Source organism: Cavia porcellus, unplaced genomic scaffold (assembly GCF_034190915.1).
Source record: "Cavia porcellus strain 051 isolate PalLab524CR breed Dunkin Hartley unplaced genomic scaffold, mCavPor4.1 scaffold_28, whole genome shotgun sequence".
Taxonomy (NCBI): domain Eukaryota; kingdom Metazoa; phylum Chordata; class Mammalia; order Rodentia; family Caviidae; genus Cavia; species Cavia porcellus.
Genome location: NW_026947511.1, coordinates 44990472 through 45011390, shown reverse-complemented (window position 1 = coordinate 45011390; position 20919 = coordinate 44990472). Strand labels below are relative to the sequence as shown.

Genomic DNA, 20919 nt, shown 5'->3' with positions numbered 1-20919 from the left:
TTTTAAAAAAATATACTATCCAGTTATATTCTCATTAATTTTGCATAAAATACTTCTGTATCTCACAAATCTAGTTGCAAAGTTCAGGTTCCAGAAAGTTTTCTTTTTTGGTGGGGAGGGATTGCTAGGGATCAAACCCAGGCCTCAAGCATGCTAGTTAAGTGCTCTACCACTGAGCTACATCCTCAGTCTCTGGAAAGTATTCTTGATCATTATAGAAGAATTTGTGTTGCTTTGACATTTGCATACTTTTTAAATTCACTCAGAAACTGGAACACTGGTCTCTCTCAGGCAATGAGCGATAGGCCATTCAGAAGACCTAACTTTGACTTCATGAACAGAAAGGCATATAAAAATGTTTTATTTTGTAAATTCTTAATTGTAATTCCTAGTCTTCAGTTCCAAAATATATATACAATTTCTCTGTCTCAGAATTTGATAAGAAACACATTTCCATAGTAATTATGACATCCAAAAAAGGTTCTTATGACAAGGACATCTTGTGATTAACCAGGAAAGAAATATAGCAGTGGCTTCTTTAATAAGTTTCAACTTTAAAAAGAATGTACACATCCCATAAGCATTATTTGTATTTTTAAAGAGGTAACTGCTTCTTTGCAAGGGAAAAATAGCATTAAATGTCTAAACAATAGTAGTAGAACTAGAATAGCTAAAGAAAACTAAATACACATTTCCACTAAGCAAAAGAAACAGTTTTAGGAAACAAAACTTCATAAGCTGCCTAAGAGCACTGCTGTAACTCTGCTTTACCTGCTCCTTTTCAAGCATGTCTGCTTTGCGGAGGATTTTCATTGCATATACATGCCCTGTATCTTTCTTCTGAACAAGCCGCACCTAAAAAGTGATAAAAGAAATGTTATGTCTGTATCTAGATATTCCCCTCAAAGCCTCATGCAGTCATAGTTGGGGCTTTGCAGAGATAGCTAGACCTATACTGTGTGATACTAGGATTAAGTGTGTGACGCTGGAATTAAGGGTGTGTGATTACTACACTATTCCTGTGGTTGGTTTGGCACAGTTCTGGATGTGGATAAATGCAAGACCCAACCTGGGTGTGAGTCCTACCCATCCTACGGTGTATAGCCTGAGAAGAATATAAAGGACAAAAAGAGAGCGGCTGCCATGGCTTGTTGTTGGTGCCTTTTGCCTGTCCTGCTTTGTCATGGACTGTGTCTCCTCTGCCGTGCCACCCTGCCTTGGAGCCGGCTGACCATGGACTGAAACCTTCACAAACTGTGAGCTACATAAACCTCTCCTCTGTTAACTTTGGGTGTTGGGTATTTTGACTCACCATGAGAAAAGAAAGACAGATTCCAGTCAAAAATTCACACTACCAAGTTAATGCTTTAATGTGTTAATAAGAATTTCTTTTGCAGCCTGGGTAGATACCAAGGCCTAACAAGTAATACCTTAAACTGAAAAAGTATTGTAATTTCAATATAAGCAACTAGGAGAAACAAAGCAGAAGAAATGTTTTTCAAAATTTCAACATGAATATATTATTGCTAGCAATGTTAATGCTAGACACAGCCACGAAATATCTATCTCAATACTGTTAGCTCCCCAGCTGAATGGAGCAATCCAATTTAAAACTTTACTTTGAAATTCTTCAGGTTTAGTTAAATCCCTCATATGTATTATCCAGTCAGCTCAGAGAACCTAAGTAAATAATTACAACAACAAAATTAAAGCTCATATATAGAAAAAAGTCTGAAGTTAAAAAAAAAACAAAAACAAAAAACTCCAAAGCATTTCCTTAGGGGAGCAAGGTTTCATGAAGTTTTTCTTTCTTTTACATTTTCCCAAGTTTTAAAAGAGGGTTGGGGATTTAGCTCAGCAGCATAAGGTGGAGGTTGTGAGTTTGATCCTGGATACAAAAAAAAGCTAAAAAAAGTTTTAAAAGAAAACAGATAATTCTATGATGAAACAAAGAACAAAGGTCTACAGACCAAAAGAAAAACTTGTTGCTAAGTTCTAGTATATCCTCCCCTTCTTTCCCAGGATAAGGAAGTTTTATTTTCCTTGTCTTTGTTCATGTTTTCCTATCAAGCCTCATGTCCCTTCCTCCCTAAACAGAAAGCCTTTTTTTTCCTTTCTGAGATAGTGGGTGATGAACTCAGGGCCTTCACACTGAGCCAAATCTGTGGCCTTTTTTCTTAAATTTTGATTTATTAGTACATACATTTTTTGAGACAGGGACTTGCTAAGTCTCTAAGTTTCTTGAGCTGGGCTCCACTTGCAACCCTACTGCCTCAGCCCTCAGGATGCTAGGATTATAGGTACGTACCACTATAGTTGGCTGGAAGTGCTTTTAAGAGCACTTTCCCTCTCAGCAGATCAGCAGGAATTTTGACCACTGAGGAATCATTTTATCTTTACCTATGCCTCTGAAATGTTACAATTACCCTGGGTACTGGTTTTTAGTACTATGGTCTTCCTCTCTACAAATTATTGTAACTATCACATTAATAGATTGTCCACTTTAGAAGTTTTCCATTTACAAGGGTGACCTTGCATGAGCTCATTCAAACTGTCTCAATAGACTGCTCTCCAGGGATTAAGCAGGACTTACTTGTCAGAGTAGCTGGCCAGCGAGGCATGGTGATGCATGCTTGTAATCTCAGCTCTCAGAAGACTAAGGCAAGTTCAAGGCCAGCCTAGGAAACTTAGACTTGAATCAAAATAAAATTTTAAAAAGCACTGAGAATGTAGCTCAGTGACAGAATGACGCTTGCCTCACATGCCTGAGGCCCTGGGTTCAATTCTCAATGCCAAAAAAAGTGGCTGAGTAAAAGTGAAAATGCTTTCAATTCTATACCTCCATCTATATAATTCTTTTCTATAAATTCTGCTTCCTATGATCACTTTGTTAGAGGTACATGAATCTGATGGGAAGAATAATGGATAGTGTTATGGTTTGTGTCTGGATGTCTCCCCTGCCCCCAAAACCTCATGCAGTCAAGGTGGCAGCTTCTAGAGTTGGTGACTGACTCATGATCTAATGCTGAGATTATGGGTGTGACTGCAACAAGCGCTCTAGGGTGGGTAGCCTGCATACAATGGAAGGCATGGAAAGAGGTTGCCCTTACTTCTCTTGCTTACTGCTTTGCCGTAAATTGCTGCCCCCTGCCATGTGCCACCCTGCCTTGGAGCCATGTAATTATGGACTGAAACTTCCACAAACTGTGAGCTAAATAAACCCTTTGTCCTTTAACTCTGGGTGTTAGGTATTTTGTTTCAGCAGTGAGGAAAGTAGCTAAGATAGATGGTGATACAAGTTACTGTCATGATTATGGGAGAAGAGTACTATGTGAATAACAATTTTCTTCTACATTTCAAATCTTCTCTAAATCAATATTAAAACACTAATATAGTTTCTGGCAAAACAGAAAAGAACAGAGATCTTGGACAGTGAAGAGGGGAAGAAAGAGAGAAAGAAGCCAGACAGCAGTTAGTAGGTGGGTCTCACATACTGACCCACCTAATTGCATGTATTTTGGCTACACTGACAATCATAAGCTTACACGTTAGAAGCTTTAGATTGTGTAGTATTTTTGTGCTTGACAAGTGGCTGTGGTTTTTACCTCACCAAATGCACCTCTGCCTATCACTTTTAAGGACTCAAAATCTTCCAGTCCAAGTCTTGTTCTTTTCAAACGGAGAAATTCTGTTTCCTTCCGAGCATGAGCTGATCTCCTGAGTCGTTTCTAGTGTTTAAATAGAAGAGGAAGGGAAAGAGAAGGAGTTGGAACTCTGAAACTCTATACCAAAGTCATTTTATGTCTTGCCCAGCTGGAAAGCAGGGCCAATAAGAAGTGGCTTCTCCCTTTCCTGGCTGTCAGATACAACAAACAAGCACACTGCACAGAGGGCACCTCCTCTTCACAACCTACTATACAACCCATTAGGCAGACCTTTCCAAGGAAGGGGATAAACCAGTATTTTCCCTTTGCCTGTTTCCCCCCCGCCACACACACACAGTGAAACTCACCATTTGTTTTAACTTTTAATTATTCCTACAAGTGCTTTGTCACTGTCAGGGTTCTGCCTGAGTCCCTCTGCCTCTGAAGCTTTCCCACACTGTCACAAGTACTCACACACACAGTCTTATTCCCTCCTCCGCACCCGTGGGCAGTGGGCAGCAGGGCTGATCTGAGACAGGTCTTCACCTTGACAATGACTTCAGCAATGTGCCTCATTTCTATGGAGCTTTTTTTTTTTTTTTTTTTTGTCTTTTTCCTTTTTATCGGTACCAGGGATCGAACTCACGACTGCCTGCTTGCAAGGCAGGCGCTTATGCCGCTGAGCTAAATCCCCAGCCCCTTCTATGGAGCTTTCTAAGTGAACTGTGTAAGAGCATCATCCCTTGTTATTTTAAGTTTTTGATTGTTTCATCCTTTTTCTTAGAATTCTAAACCTGAATATTACAACTGTGCCTAGAAACATCTTCCTCTCTTAATTCTCCCAAATTTAGAAGCATATCACCCCTTAAAGTTTCTCTATATCTCAGCCAAAATCCCTCCCTTTGGCACCAAAGTTAACTTGATGCATGAGACACAGCTATTCATGCTATATTCCAAGATATAGAATTCCAATATTAATTACCTCTTCATCTTTTAGGCCTTCTTCTTCCATCACTTTTTCTAACTTCTTTTGTCTAAAACAAACAAGAAAAATGTAAGAAAAAAACCAGGAGTATCTTTCTATGCAAACATAACTTGTTTGCTATTTATTTATTTATTGCTACTAGGACTCAAACTTGGGACCTTGTGTTTGCCAGGCAGGTACTGTGCTACTGAGATAAATCCCTGTCTCCCCCCGCTTTTTTTTTTTTTTTTTTTTTTGAGATAGGGTCTCGCTATGTAGCCAAGGCTGGCCTGGAACTCACAATGATCTTTCTGCCTCAGCCTCCCAAGTGGTAAGATTACAGGTGTGAGGCCCCATACCTGGCAAATATAACCTATTTTGAAAAAAAGTGACAAAAGCAAGCAAATCTACAATGCTTTATTAAAATAAAAAAATTTACTACACTAGAAGTGAAAAGATTGCCCCTCTGCTAGGTCCTGTATTTTCAAAAGATAAATTAATGCAATAAAGACTCTTTTGTTTCAAAGCTCAAATTTTTCCCTCCCCATCCCCACCTCTCCTCCATACAGTTATATTCTCCTTGTCAAACTACACAACAGTTGCTATTTGATAACTTCTTAAATCAAGGTATTTCTCTCCCTCTCTCTAACTGAAATCTACTTCATTTGCATCTTCCTCTCTGTCTCTGCCAAAAGCAAACATTAAAAAAAATAAAGGTAAAGGCAGAATGTGGAGATTAGGGAGAGGGGATCAAAAAGATGATTGGCATCACTACCAAAACTTACCAAGTCTCTGGAATACTATACCTTAGTTTAGAAACTGCATCCAACACTATGTGTGTGTGTTTTGTTTTGTTTTGTTGTAGCGGGAATCAAACTCAGGACCTTGTGCTTGCCAGGCAGGCACTGTGCCACTGAGTTATATCCCCTGCCCGAATATTTCTGATTTGTGGTCTCATCCTGATTTTATAAAGTTAAAAGAAGTAAGTAAAACTTCCTGATACTTCATTTACTCAGCATAATAAAAGAAAGCACATGGACTGGAATCTCTCCATCACTCTCAGCATTCCAAATACACAGGGAGGGATAAGGGTGCAGGAGGCTGAGGCCAGGGCATACAGTCAGTGGGGCTGATACACAGTGTGGTGCAGGCTGGCACTTACTATGAAGACACCTGGGCACTAACAGAAGCCTGTGTGCAAAGGAGTGCTGTGCAACTCTTGGTGGTTGTTGTTTTGTTGTGTGGGTTGTTTGTTTTTTGTGTTTTTGAGACAGGGTCTTGCTATGTAGTGCAGGCTGGCCTTGAACTTGCGGTGATCCTTCTGCCTCAGCCTCTTGAGTGCTGGGATTGCAGGCATGTGCCACAATGCCCAGTGAAACTTCTGTTTTGGAACAGTAGCCTGAGGTAATGAGGATCTGATGGTCTAATGGGCAAGGAGAACAACTGAGAGACATGAGGCCAACTAAAACCTATTTTATTAATTCAAATGTGCAAAAAAGATCTGGTAGTCAGGCTGGAAAACCAGAATAAAGTGAAGGAGTCTACTGCAAAGAAAACCATCTGGCAGCAGGAGTCATGGGAAAGAAAAGTTTTAGATTTTCTTATCAGAGGGAACATGTTGCCATTAACCAAGATAGGAAACCTAGAAGAAACAGGGAAAGAAATGAGTCTCACTGTGGTCAATGAGCATCTATTACAGTGACAGTACTCTGTTAAGACAAATTCTTTGCTAGAAGTCATGAAACAAATCTATAGGATCAAACAATGAGTAAGAATTTATGTCCAAACTCAGGAAGGAAAATGATCCATCTTATCCTGATGGAAAAAGTGGGTCTACATAGTTCCCAGTGTCCCCAAGTCTCTTCACCCAGTTCCCAGAACATTTTCAGATACACATCTCTATGTGCGTACATACTAAAGGAGGACTCTAATTCCATCTCTGTGGTTACACAGTTGAAATGGGGAAGAGTAAGAACAGTCACAGCATAACATAACAACCAGTCAGTCCTTTTTGTGTCCACTGTTCTGTCTGACTGCACTAGGCTGGGCTACAAATCTAACACACTATCCAGTGTCACAAACTGGCTCCTTATGACCGTATTTCAAATCCACATACAAACTTAGAGGTTTTCCACAGTTCTACTGCAAGTGTAATTAAACTGGTTTTAGTAGAACATCTGCCTGGGAATAAAGTTATCAGAAATAACTCCTTGAACACAATTAGATTATTTCATTAGATAAAGTACCTACAACAAATCTATCATGACAATGACTTACTGGGATCTGGTCTGCAAAGACTTTGAGAACAACTAAAATACCAAGCCAGCCTAAAATGGGGCTTTAAAATGACATCCTTTGTGGGATGATACCAAGCATCTACTGTGAACATGGTTTGAGTAATCATGACTTTTTTTTTTTGCTTTAAACAATTTATTTAACTGAAATGGACTTCTACTTTATTTTGATTCATCCTTTCCCCATGATGATTTTACAGAACAGTCAAGCCAATATAAACATTTCATAAATATATGGCCATTTGGGTTTATACTCACACAACACCTCAACAGTATCTTTCAGCAAGAAAAATACTGAAGAGTAAAGACTCCACACAATTCAATAGGTAGGATGAAAATCTGCTCCAAATACTTGCTTCTGAGGTAAAGGAGCCCACACCTGCCTGCTGCTCAGCTAAGAAAACCATCCCTACAACACAGGATGACTTTTGAAGCAGGCCCTAGACCACTCAGCCGCCAATCAGGTTCTGAAAGGCAGAGCTCCATCCCCAGCCTCTGCCCTGAATTCCAGGGTACAGGGTCCAGCGACTCCGGCTCCTGCCCACTGGTCCTCACACAGTACCCTTTTCTGGGCGGGGTGCCCTGGCACTTCAATTGAACCCCAGAACCTCTTGGGCTTCCTTCTGTTTCTGATCATTTTCCTTGACACATTTCAGGAAGCTACCTCGACTTACTTCGTATTTAATATGCTCAGTACCCACATTAATCCTCTTGGCAAGATTCTTGCCCTTAACCTGCTTGTTTACAACAACGCCAACAGCATGGCGGGTAACACTGTAGACCCTGTTTTGCCATGGTGACATGTGTGTGGCTTTCCTTTCTGCACAGCACCCACGCCCTTGATGTCTACAGTACCGCCCCTTTTTATAGATTCACATGTGTATAGCCAAAGGAACAACTCATGTTTTCTGAAAGGCCTGGACAACATACACCGGGTTCCCCTCTTCCCCTCTGTGTTCATCATTAGTCTTAACAATGACTGAACCTGAAGGATAAATACGCTAAACATAGGCTCACTGTATTACTGATTTTTAAAAAATGTTCATGATACAGAAAAAAAAGCAGGCCCCTTCCTAGGCATACTGCTGGTACCAGTGCCAGGTTAGCTAATGTTTTGGTTCAAATCTAAGATGTCCCCCAAAGTGTCATGTACTCAGAGGTAGGGCTGCTGGAAAGTGACTGGATCATGGGGGGAAGGGGACAACACCAATCAGTAAATCCATCTACTGGTGAGTTCACTGCTGCATGTGCTGCTGAGCGGTGGGCCTGCTTGAAGGTGGGTGACTGGAGGTATGACCTCGAAGGGTATTCTTGTCCTTAGCTCCTCCCTTCTCCCTCTTCCTGGCTGCCATAGGATGAACAGCTTTTCTCTATCATGCTCTCTATCATATCTCTGTCTAGGTGCCAGCCACCATGGACTGAATTCATCAAAACTGTGAGCCAAAGTAAACCACCGCCTATAAATTGTGGGCTTCAGGTATTTTGTTCCATCAATGGGAAAGTGATTAAAGAAAACTGGTAACAGGGATGGGGCTGCTGGTATTTGATCTTGCGATTCAGAAGTCTTTGGAACTGCTTTACTGGGGGAGTTTGGAAAGGTTTTGAGATGCAGGCTACAGAAACCCTAGGGTCCTATAAACAGAAGTTTATGGGTGATTCTGGTCAGAGCTAAGAGGAACAGAATGCTGATGGGAACACAGATAGTAAAAGTTCAAGAGGTTTCATTTGAGGACAAGATTCCATTGGCAGTTGGACTAGATGTGTTACATTTGGACAATTTAAATTGTGTTCATATCCAAAGATTTTGTGCGAGGCTGACTGTAAAGATGGCAGTCTGATCAATCCTATTGAGAAAATTTCAAGGCTGCCCAATGTCCAGGTTGCAGCATGGGTACTGCTGTCTGCTTTTAGCCTGGCTGACAATGACAATTTGGAACACAAAGCAAAGCTGCATCTAAAAAACAAAACAAAACAAAAAACAACTGTAGCCTTGCCAGATAAGAAGCCACTGTAAAGCTGAGGCCAAGGAGAGCCTGCTGAAAAGGTTAGCATTTCGAAGAGGTCAAATACTTCAGAACAGTAGGAAAGATGCTTACAGGGCATATCAGAAAAGAGCCAAACCACACCTACTATAGTTTCAAAACTTATTTGAAAGACTGCTTTGAGAAGAGAACCCAAGGAGTCTACTCATTCAAGACTACCTACGGAGGTGCTTCCCCTCAAGTTTAGCAATCTGGGCAATCAGCCATGGCTCAAGGAAGGGGACTAAGCTACTCCTTGAGCTGGCAGCAGACCTTGGTGTCATCCACATGGAACTGGTTTTTCACGCACGCAGAATGCAAGAGTTTATAGTCATAGAGGCTTTCACCCAGATTTCAAATGAATTGGGATGTAGGAGCACACAGTACCTACCAAAAGCCCTGAGAAAGTGATGCTTGAAGCTGTGAGAGTGAAGCTGAAGGTGCAACGGAGACTCTAGGAGGTTGGAAATGCCAGCAATGTAGGAGAATACAGACAGCATTCTGAAGCACTGTGTGATGGACACTGTGCTGGAGGAGATGGGTGCATTTGTAAACCATCATCTGTGAAACTTGCCATAGTGCTTTTATGAAACCACCCTAAATTCTCATACTTTACTTATACACAGGAAATAACCCCCCAAAATATTCCAGCCTTTCTTCTATCTCCAGACTTTGGACACACTCCCCATGCAATAGGTTATTTCTTTAAAATATAACCTTGTGCTCTACTAAAATGAAATGGCATGTAAGTTACAGAGATTATGTATAAATTGCATGTAATTTACAGAGATTATTTCAGACTGCCAAGTAGGTCACTGTGTACCAATAATAAAATATTTGTTCATCATCTGTTGTTTCATATAACCAAAATTCTGTTTACCAAGATTCTATGATATTTTACTGTAACATCTGAAGTTTGAAAACTCACTTCTGAAAAGATAATTTTAGTTTACTTACGGCTGAGGTATCTCCTGACAATCATCACTTTTTGTTACAATTTTCTAACAATAATAAAACCTAAAAGTTACAGCGAACTGTATTAACTAAATGAAACTATCAACTCATATCCAAAAAAGAGGGCACAGAATGAAAAACAGTTATAAGGAAATGCTGTTTTGTTTTGTTTTTCTTTCTGTAGTACTGGGGATTAAACCCAGGGACTGTGTACTGAGCTGCATCTCCAGCCTTTTTTAGATAGGTCTCATGAACTCGTCAATGGGCTTGAACTTGTGATCCTCCTTCCTCAGCCATCCTGGCATTATAGGAATAAATCACCATGACCAGCTAAACTGATACTGATTCAAAGTATCTATTATTTCTTTTTTTTTTTCCCCCTTTTTTTGTGGTACTGGGGATTGAATGCAGACCTTGCGCTTGCCAGGCGACTTATGCCGCTGAGATAAATCCCCAGCCCATATTATTTCTTTTTTTAATGAAAAATAATAGTGAATAATGACAAAAATTAACAAACATGTTAGCCTTCTTAAGTATCTTTTTTTTTTTGAACAAGATTTTGCTATGCCTTGAACTCATTTTGTACTCAGGATGACGTCAAACTCCCAGCGACTCTCTTTCATCAGCCGCCTGAGTGTAGGGATTGCAGGCATGCATTATCATCTGCTTTTTCATTTATTTGATCTTTTAGCAGAGGAAAAAGATAGGACTGAACGAGTAAGCCCAGGGGCCCAGGGTTTCACTCGCAAAACCACAAGTCACAAGAGCAAAATAAAGCTTTTGGAAAGTCTTTTAATCTTAAAACTTTAAAATGAAAAAGTGCTAACTCAGCCCTACTTGGGAGTGCAACACTAGTATAAATCACAATATAACATTTATTAATAATGTAAACAAAAGTATATATTATCATGTTCCTGTAGAATGTAATATACATCAGAGACAAATCCTAGCTAGGGCAGAACCAATGGGATAAAAACCAACAGACTATTATGAAATAAAATAGCTACATCAGAATCCATAAATATTTGCTTTAAATTACAATTATAATTTCTATGATTTAAACACTGGTTGAATTTGACAACAACTATCACCAATGAGTTTCACATGCTATATGCTATGCAAATTTATCTCTGAATTCTAATTCAGAATCGTGCAGGCACATGTTTGCTTAAGTGAATACCAGCTGGACACAATGAGATACAAAATACTTGTCTAGGGGCTGGGGATTTAGCTCAGCGGCATAAGTGCCTGCCTTGGGAGCAGGCCGTCGTGTGTTCAATCCCCGGTACCGATAAAAAGGAAAAAGACAAAAACAAAAAAAAAAACTTGTCTATTCCATTTATGCAACTGCATATTTAGGCCAGGTGTGGTGGTGCACTTACAGTTCCAGCACTAAGAAGGCTGAGGCGAGAGGATCACAGTGAGCTTGAGACAAGCCTGGGCTACACAGTGTATTCAACGCTAGCCTGAACTGCCCAGCAAAATCCAATCTCAAACAAACCAAACAAAAGCATAAATTCAAGCCATGCATCCATGTAAATTCTGATTTATACCTTCATGAAAAATAGGCTTTCAAACAACATATCAAATCCAGCAGCATGGGCTAGGGATTTAGCTCAGCGGCACAAGCGCCTGCCTGGCAAGCGTGAAGTCATGAGTTCAATACTGGTACCAAAAACCAAAGCAAAGCAAAAAGAATATATACAGCTTTAAAAAAAAAAGACATAATAACAAATCCAGGAGCATATATACCTATAAACATACATTATGACCAAGAGGGTTTTATACCAGGAAGCAAGGTTAGTTTAACATTCAAAAATTAGTCTGCGTAACTCATCATATTAAAGAATAAAGGAGACAAACAATGCAATCATTTCAAAGATACAGTAAAAACTTTTGACAAAAGTCCATACTCACCCATTAAATAAATAAATAAATAACAAGTCCAACCCTAGCGGGGCATGTGGCACTGCCTATAATGCCAGCATTCTGGGTAGCTGAGGAAAGAGGACTACAAGTTCAAACATAGCCTGGGCAACTCAGTGAGATCCTCTTTCAAAAAAATTAAAATGGCCTGTGGAAGGCCCTACATTCAGTGTGAAGGCCCTGTAAGGGTGCTGTATTATTGCAAAAAACAGTAATAACAAAATAAAAGCCTCTCAGCCAAACATAACATAAGGAAACTTTCTCAACCTAGAGAGGACATCTCTGATAAACCTGCAACTAACAACCTAACTAATAGTGCAATGGTGGGTTATCAGTCAAATTGAGAAGAAAACAAAATGTTTACTTCAATCACTTCTTTTTTTTTTTTGTCTTTTTCATTTTTATCGGTACCAGGGATTGGACTCATGACTGCCTACTTGCAAGGCAGGCGCTTACGCCGCTGAGCTAAATCCCCAGCCCCCTTCAATCACTTCTAATCAACATTTTATTGGAAGTCCCAGCCAATAAACACACTGAAAAGAAAGTCACTGGGTATGGTGGCACAATCCTATAATGCCAACCCTTTGGAAGACTGAGGCAGAATGATCACATATTCAAACCCAGCCTAAGCAGTTTAGCAACTTAATGAGACTCTGTCTCAAAATAATATCTTTTTAAAAAGGGCCAGGAATGTGGTTCCGTGAAGGAATGCTTGCCTAGCATGCCTAAGGCCCTGGGTTGTTCACTTCCTAGTACTGAAAAAAAAATTAACACTTCGAAGAAAATATACAATGGCCGAAAACACTGAAAAACGTGTAACATCATTAATCTTCAAGGAAATGCAAATTAAAACCATATTGAGATGCCACTAAATATCCACCAGAATAGCTGAAGTTAAAATCCTGACAGCACTAATATTAGCAAAAATGTAAAGCAACTGTAACTCTTCCATGCTATTGGTAGTATTTGGAGAACAGTCTACCAGATTCTAATAGAAGTAACATATGAAGATGTTTAGCAATTCTACTCATAGGTATTTGAGAACTGAAATAAAGGTTCACAAAAGAAATGTGTACAGAAATGTTCATGGAAGTTTATTTAAAATAGCTCAAAACTGAAAACAGCCCAGGAGAACAGACATCCTGAGTATAGTCAGAAAACAGAATGTACTCACCAAGAAACAGGAACAAACTACTGATATATAGTGACACAAATGAACCTCAGAAACATTATGCTGAAAGATGCCTCACTCACAGGAGTACTTACTGTATACCATTTACATGTTCCATGTGTATGGAATAGACAAGAATAATCGGGTGCAAACGAAATCACAACAGCAGCTGCCTGAAGTTGGGGAGCAAGAGGCATGCAGAGTTTGGGGAGGATGGTAACATTTTATATCTTGATGAGATTTTAAGTTACACAACGTAAGGCTTTGTCAAAATTCATCAGACCTTTCAACTAACACATTTCATGGCAAATAAATTTTATTCTCCGTAAATATACATATAAATATTGAACTCTAGTTAGTTATTCAAGCAGAAACATTCAGAAGTAAAGCACACTGATGTCTGCAACATACTTTGAAGTCTGGAAAAAACCTAAGCTGGATTAATGAATAGATAGAGGGGTAGATGATAGATATGTGATAAAACAAATATGATAGTTATTACAGAATCTAGATGATATGTATAAATGTATTCACTTTATAATTCCTTGAACCTTTCTGTACTTCATACTTTCATTATAAAATGCTGTAGGAAGTATTTTTAACAATGAGGTACTACATGGAGTATGTAAACCAGATCGGTAATAACAGCTGCTACTGCTACCATTAACTACATGTTTGGGTTTGGATTTAAAATGTTCCCCAGAAGGGTCACATGAGGTGGAATTCTGGGGAGGGACTGGATCACAAGAGCTTCAGTCTCATCAGTAGCTTAATCCATGCATGGCTGTCAACCTGATGGCATTATTGGGAAGTGACAGAACCTTGAGGATGGGACCTAGCTAAGGGGACTCATGGGGGGTGACCCTGGAGACTATCTCCTGCTCTGGCCCCTTCTGGCGGCTTCTCTCCACTTCCTGGCTGCCACACGTTGAGGAGCAGCCTCTGCGGCACAGAGCCACTGCCATGATGCTTGCTACCTCACCTCAGGCCCAGACTGACAGATCAGCCAACCACAGACTGAAACCAGGAGCCAAAGTCAATCTTTCCTCCTTTAAATTGTTTTTCTCAAGGATTCTGTTACAGCAATAAAAACTAACAGGGAAGTGATTACTATGGCGAGTTTTAATTTGCTATATCTAACTCCACAGCAATTCTGCAATATTATCTCCATCATCATGCTGTAGGATATGACACACAGAAGGACTAAGAACTAGTCCCGGCATCATACAGCACTGAATGGCACAGGCAGGATTCTAAACTGAGATCTAAGCCAGGCATGGTAGTGCATGCCTTTACTCCGAGAACTTGGGAGGCTGAGGCAGGAGGATTGCAGTGAGTTCGAGGCCAGCCTGAACTATACTTTGTCTCAAAAAAAAAAAAAAAAACAAAAAAAACCAAGGTCTACCACCAAGTACTACTATGGTCTGTCAATGACACTAGACATAAATGTTACAATTATGACAATTTTTTCAAACAATTCTTTACCTCATTTCTCGCTCTTCATGTTGAGCGATAAGGTTGCTATAAAAATTCTCCAGTGTTACTTTGGTCATTGTCACTCTTTCCTTGGTGTGATTACTCATGGAGGAGCACGGTGTGGAGCCTGTCATTGCCATGGCTACTAGAAACAAAGAAGAGGAATAGACTTCAAGTTAGCACAAACATACTATGCACTTTACGGCCCTACTGGTAGAAACATAAACTGGTACAAGTTTTCTGGAAGACATGTAGGTAATGCGTAACAAAAGTCAGACAAACATAATACTCAGTCAAAATAAGTACACAGTAAGGTCCTATGACCCAGAAACCCCACCCACATATAAGAAGACTAGAGAAATTGTCACACAGATTCTTAAGGCACATACACAAACTGTCAAGTAAAGGATGCTCACTGTGCCATAATTTCAATTATGAGAAGTGAGAAGCAATTAACAAGGAAATAAGCAAAAGGCAGTGGATGCATGGTAGAAATACCATGTGTCCAGGTGTGGGGCCACATATTTGTAAACCTAGCTACTCAGGAAGAGGCCACCCTGGGCAACTTAAGGAACTTATCTCAAAAAAAGAAAAGAAAAGGGGCTGGGGATATAGCTCGGCTAGCATGTACCAGGCCCTGAGTTCAAACTCAGTATAAAAGAAGAAAAAGTAAAGACAAACAGCAGCAACTTTACTTGTACCTAAAAACTGCAAGAACATACGTATCTTTACAACAAACATAATGTTTTTTTTTTTTAAGGAAAAGAACAAGATTACAATACCATACGAGTATTGTAATATTCTTTGCTATCTAGGAAACTACCTTGAAAATAATCAAGGTAAATGCACAATGATTCATACACAAGGGGTTCAATTCAGCCTTGTATGACAAAAGAAAACTAGAAATATATGTATATACAAAAACAGAAGAGAATGAAAGTATGGGCAGTGTTTCTGGATCAGGCTAACAATAAAATAAGCACATAGTTAAAACATATTCAATTATTTAATGACAGGGAAAATGTTTCTAATCTAGGTGAAAAGTACAGATTGTAAACAAAATGTATATCATGATCTCATTGTTTCTTAAATGTACATATTATATGTACATATAAATTTGTTATAAATACATAAATGTTACTAGTTTAATTCTAGGCTGTGAGAACATAACAGATAATTTTATTCTGGCTTGACCTTTACCATATTTTTCTATATTTTCTTTAATAAGCATGTACTGTTAATGGAGCTTAAGTTTAAGGTTTTCTATTTCTATATATTTTTTTTCTTTTTCTTTACTGGTACCAGGGATCGAACTCACGACCACATGCTTGCAAGGCAGGCATTTAAGCCGCTGAGCTAAATCCCCAGCCCCCTATTTCTATAGTTTTAAGAAACGAATCTATGACTAAAATACATAGGCATATACATGCTGACACAGCCTTAAGGTATTCAATAAATCTCTGCTGGCTCTTTACAAGTTACAAGTTACTCCTATAAAGGAGACAAAGGAAAAAATATAATCACAATTACAGTGACAGAAGGCACCTTAAAAACAAAAGATCCTAACTTCCTCATTTTACACACGAAAAATACAATACCCGCTGCACATGGTGAACATAACTGGAATATAGCACTCAGGGTGACTAAGGCAGGAGGGTCACAAGCTTGTGTCCAGCATGGGTAACTTAGCAAGATTCTGTCTCAAAATACAAAATTAAGAAAGGGCTGGGGAGCCGGTGTAGTGGCGCACTCCCATAATCTCAGCACTTGGGAGGCTGAGGCAGGAAGATCACTGCAAATTTGGGACCAGCCTGAGCTACAGGTGAGATCAAGGCCAGCTTGAACTGTATTGTACAGTGAGACCCTGTCTCAAAAAGACTAAAAAAAAAATGGGGGGGGGGCCCTGGGGACATAGTTCTGTACAAAGGTTCTGACAATGTCTAGTACTAGGGTGAGAGACATGAACAGGTTAGAAAGTTTATATACTATTTTCCCCCTAAATTTAAAATCTCAATTCTCTCAGGTACTCTGACTAAATTATATTATCACACTTGACTATGTAGTTCCTTAATACTTGCTGGCTCTAGTACTGACAACAGTGCTCAATACTGTACCCTTATGATGTCTTCCTCCCTGATGATCTGATTCTGTCCTTTCATCCCAATATTAAGCTGAGTAAACAGCAGGAGGCTCCAAAGGCCGTTTACAAAGATGGCAGTCTATGAAAAGTTCTCTTAAAGATTCCCTGCTTAATATTTAGCAGTTTTTCAAATCGTTTTGTAGATTAAACTAGACTTGTACAAAATGTGAAAACACTTGTTATTACTAAGAAAAAAGGCTTAAAACTAGTAGTGTTTTTCAAAGACACTTGGGCAAAACATCACAGAGACACTGCTTCACTGCAGATTCAAAAACAAGGCTCTTCCTCAGTCAAACATTTTGATTTATTTTGTGCAAAAATGGTTCTGTAATGACAAATTCAAGACATTATACTCAAGGCTACCTTACTATAAAATATTATTTTTTAATGGAGTTTACTAATACCAAAGCAAATTCAAATGTTTTTTGTGGATATCAGTGAGGATTATGAAAACAAACCTCCCTTCCACTTTCTGAAGCAGGGGTGTGGTTCCTTATTTGTCAGTCCCCACCCACAGTGAAAACCACATGTACTCTGGCGTTAGTGAAGAAAGTTTAAAACCAGAACCACAGAAGAAGAAAAAAACAAGTAGGAGTTATGTATTCCTCTCTTGTATGAAAATTTCTGGGGACTCTTTACATGTATGTAGTTACATTCTAACAAATGAGATAATTTCAATACAAAAACACAGCTTGAGAGCATTTAAAACAATGCTGTCCATATATTGAGCAATTAATAAGAGTAAATCGAACAAGTTAGTGATTCTGGTCAGCAAAGCTAAAAGAGCACAAGATGAACATTTCCAGTGAAGGATATATAAAAACTAAGAAAAAGCTTTAACATATGTAAACTGTCATTTCCCAAACTTATAGATCAAAAAGATAGTGGGTGTGGTGCATGGCTGTAATCCCAGCACTCTGGGAGGCTGAGGCTACAATTTCACAAATTTAAGCTTAGCTTGGGCAATTTAGTGACTTAGTGAAACTCTGTCCCAAAATAAAAGATAACAAAAGAGCTAGGGATATGGTTCAGCATGAAGGCTATGGGTTCAATCTCCACTACTGAAAAAAAAAAAAAAAGACATTAAGTGTTCTTAAAGGTAAAGGTTCTATTACAGCAATACATTCTTTACTGGGGATATAAAATTTAGAGCTTTGTACATGCTAGGCAAGAGCTGTACCTCTCAGCTACAGCCCCACTCCTTCTTCCTGTCTTCATCTTGTTCCTATTTTTGCTTTGGTTTTTTTTTGTTTGTTTGTTTGTTTTAAATTTTGAGACAGGGTCTCCCTAAATTGCCCAGGTGGCCTCAAATTTGCCATCCCATTGCTGCAGTCCCCAAATAGCTGGAATTATGGGAGTACACCATCACATTGGGCTCTGTTCTTCCCTTTAACTTCTCTTCAAACCTTCCTTTTCCTCTGCTCACAAAAAATTTCACACATTTCTAATAACCTTTAATCACAAGATACAACTAATATTAACCAGTAGCATTTCATAGGTTTACTGGGCCAACTAAGTACTTTTTGGGTCATAGCACTCTCCCTCTGATCCCCAAGCCACCGGGATCTTGTCCTGTGGGCTTCATTCTCCTTCAACTCGGCAGAATTAGTAAACAGTAGGTAACAAATTCTTACAAAGTTTTAAAAAATGAACAGAAGCATGTGATGCCCATAAAAGTCAGTAGGCATTCCACACTCAAAAACCGGTGAAATGGAAACCACTGTTTTATTCAATCTAGACAGTTAGGTCAGGTTGACTGACTTTACAATGGTACTTACTCCGTTATCTCTATCAACATCTCTCTTCAGGGCTCAACTGATTCCTTGACAGTTACATGTCTAATCGCCCCTCCCGAACTGCCAGGCATTGCAAAGTACACACCAGGACCTGTATCTAATATTCTTCCCCCATCTCATTCTATATTTAAGAATCTTCTCTTCCCTTATTCTTAAATTGTGCAGTTAGCGTCTTAAAATGATTATCCAGGAAAAGCACACATGTTTGATGTCCATTTCTTTAAGCGAGTTCACAGCAGGCGGAGACATAACACGTTTCTGTTAGCAGACCTGAGGACAGGGCTGCCATCCCAAGAGGAAGCTGATTTGCAAGGTTTTGTTTTGGGGTGTGGAGGGGAGCCTTTCCTGCGGCGGTGGCAGTTGGTTGTTTAGGAGAACCATAAGCAGTGGCTGGCTAATTCCCAGCCGAGGTGAGAAAGCACTGGATCTACTCCACCCCATCTTCCCGTACGCATTTCAGAAAGCTCAAGTTAATCGTCAGCTCTCCCAGTTCTTTCCGCGCACAACTGGGAGCCGGTCTCTCGGCCACGAGCACACTTTCTATCACAGACCTTCCTCTCCTCCTCGATTTTTCCCCCTGTCCTCAGGCTTTTCCTTTCCCCCCAGTGTCTTCAGGGTGTCTTCCAGGGAAGACGACCCACTGGAAGGAGCCACGCCCCAGGGTAGGCTTAGTCCGACTCCTCAACGCTCCCACGACAGCGCTCCCGTTCCCAGACGCCAGGGACAGCAGGGAAGAGGTGAAAACCGACCGAGGCTGGCGGCAGCCAGCAGACAATGCTGGCAACGCAGGAAGGAGAGGGGAGGCTGGGCTCCCCGCCCTGGCTGCACACAGGGACGGGGCAAAGTCGGGGAGGAAAGGAGGGGAAGACGGCCGAGGAGACTCGGGGACGGGGACCGGGGCGGGCGAGGACGGGGACCGGGGCGGGCGAGGACGGACGAACAGGACAAGCCAAGGCGCTGAGAGGGCTGCGCTGAGAAGGCGCGGGCGGTTAAAGCGGAGCCCAGAGGGAGTCGGGAGAAGCGGAGTCCGTGGGGGGAAAAGCCCGGGCTGGATGAAGCCGGCCGCGGCCACTCACCAGAGCCCCGAGGAGGAGGCAGGGCTGGGAAGACGCCCGCCGGGCCAGGGGTCCCGACCAGCTTGAGGCGTAGCCCCCGCGACAGCAGCCCTTTGGCCAGACGAGGGGAAGAGACGCGCGAGACTCTGAATAACGGCCAAGGAGTCTGCGGGAGACGACAACAGGAAGAGCACCAACTGCCGGAAAAGACGGCAAGGGAGAGGGGTTAAGGTACCCAGTCGCCCGAGGCGGCGGCGGCGGCGGCGGCAGCGGAGGCCAGGGGTTACCGCGGCGGCCCGGGACTGGGACTGCGCATGCGCCAGTCCCCGCCGGTGCAGCCGGCCTGCCGAACTGCGCATGTGCGGCCCCGCCCTCCTCACCCTCGCCCTCTGCCTCACCCTCAGCCTCAGCCTCACCCGGTGTCCCGGGCAGGCGAGGCTGAGGGTGAGGCCAGATGTGTGCGGTGTGGGCCAGACTCGGGGCGATCGGGGTGGGGCTGAGGACGTTCTCTCTGTCTCTCGTTTTTTTTTCACTTTTCATTTTGAAATAATTAGACTCGAGAAGTTGCAAAATGACTACAGAGAAGTTCGGTGTACCCACTGCCCACCCGGCTTCCGTAAACCTCTCACAAAAGATACGTTATCAAAAGCAGGAAATTGACAAGAGCACAGTGCAACAGACTAAGCCGATACAATTTGCTGTATGGCAGATCTTGCTCGGGGTTTGGCATGCATTCCTGAGCCGGAAGGTGGATACAATAGTTCTATGAAATTTAATCACTGTATACTTTTTTCCACCCTCCTTAATTTCCAATCACTGTGGCCTTAGGTGTACTGAACCTTTCGACTACACTGGCCCTTCCTTAAAAGCAGAATTAACTTGCTTCACCTTGAATCAGTTGTGCTAAGAGGCTGGGGCATGGCTACCAGGGGAGTGTTCCATTATACACACAGAGCCGGCTTTTCGGTGCTCGGGCCGTGCCACCTTTGCGGGGAAACAGGTCCTGAGTTCACCAGTCCATGGTCGATTGCTCGATCCTTGAGAACTGGGCACAATGCTCTAGATTCCAAAGTGTTAGTTCCTGGAAACAAGATGTGAGTCATGGGCCCTGCCTACCTCCACAGGGGTCATCAGGGAGCCAGAGAAGCTGGACGCCCGGTCACACTCCTCACCTGCACTTTGTGATCAGTGTTTCGCTGGCCCGCGCTCTCCTGGAGCTGCACTGCACCCATCCAACTCAGGTTTCTCCTTCCAGACTTGGGGTCCCAGGCTCTGCTTCCTTGGGGTGTGAAGCCCACAGGCCCCACTTCCTATTATCCAGCCCCACACATTGCTTGGCCTTGCATTCTCTCTGCCCAGAGCCTTCTTTCAAAGCCTCCCCATCCCTAGCCACTTAATGACAGTCCAAGGTGTTAGCGCAGGGCTTTGCAGTCTCCAGCCGGCTTTCACTCATTTCATGGCAGTGATGTCACAGCTCT

General features: G+C 41.4%; 1 protein-coding gene across 2 annotated transcripts in view; it reads right to left on the bottom strand.

Moving 5' to 3' along the window:
• Positions 1-19756, bottom strand: part of Stk38 (serine/threonine kinase 38) — a 39533-nt gene extending 19777 nt beyond the window's left edge. Inside the window, exons 1-5 of one of the 2 annotated variants that reach the window (XM_013156654.2) lie at positions 19463-19756; positions 14460-14595; positions 4627-4678; positions 3606-3728; positions 772-855 (exon numbers count right to left, since the gene is read on the bottom strand). In XM_013156654.2, coding sequence (XP_013012108.1) covers positions 772-855; positions 3606-3728; positions 4627-4678; positions 14460-14590 — 390 coding nt within the window. In that variant the 5' untranslated portion in view covers positions 14591-14595; positions 19463-19756. The remainder of the gene's footprint in view (positions 1-771; positions 856-3605; positions 3729-4626; positions 4679-14459; positions 14596-19462) is intronic. The other variant, XM_003473891.4, reaches the window with a different exon arrangement.
• Positions 19757-20919: the final 1163 nt, after the last annotated feature.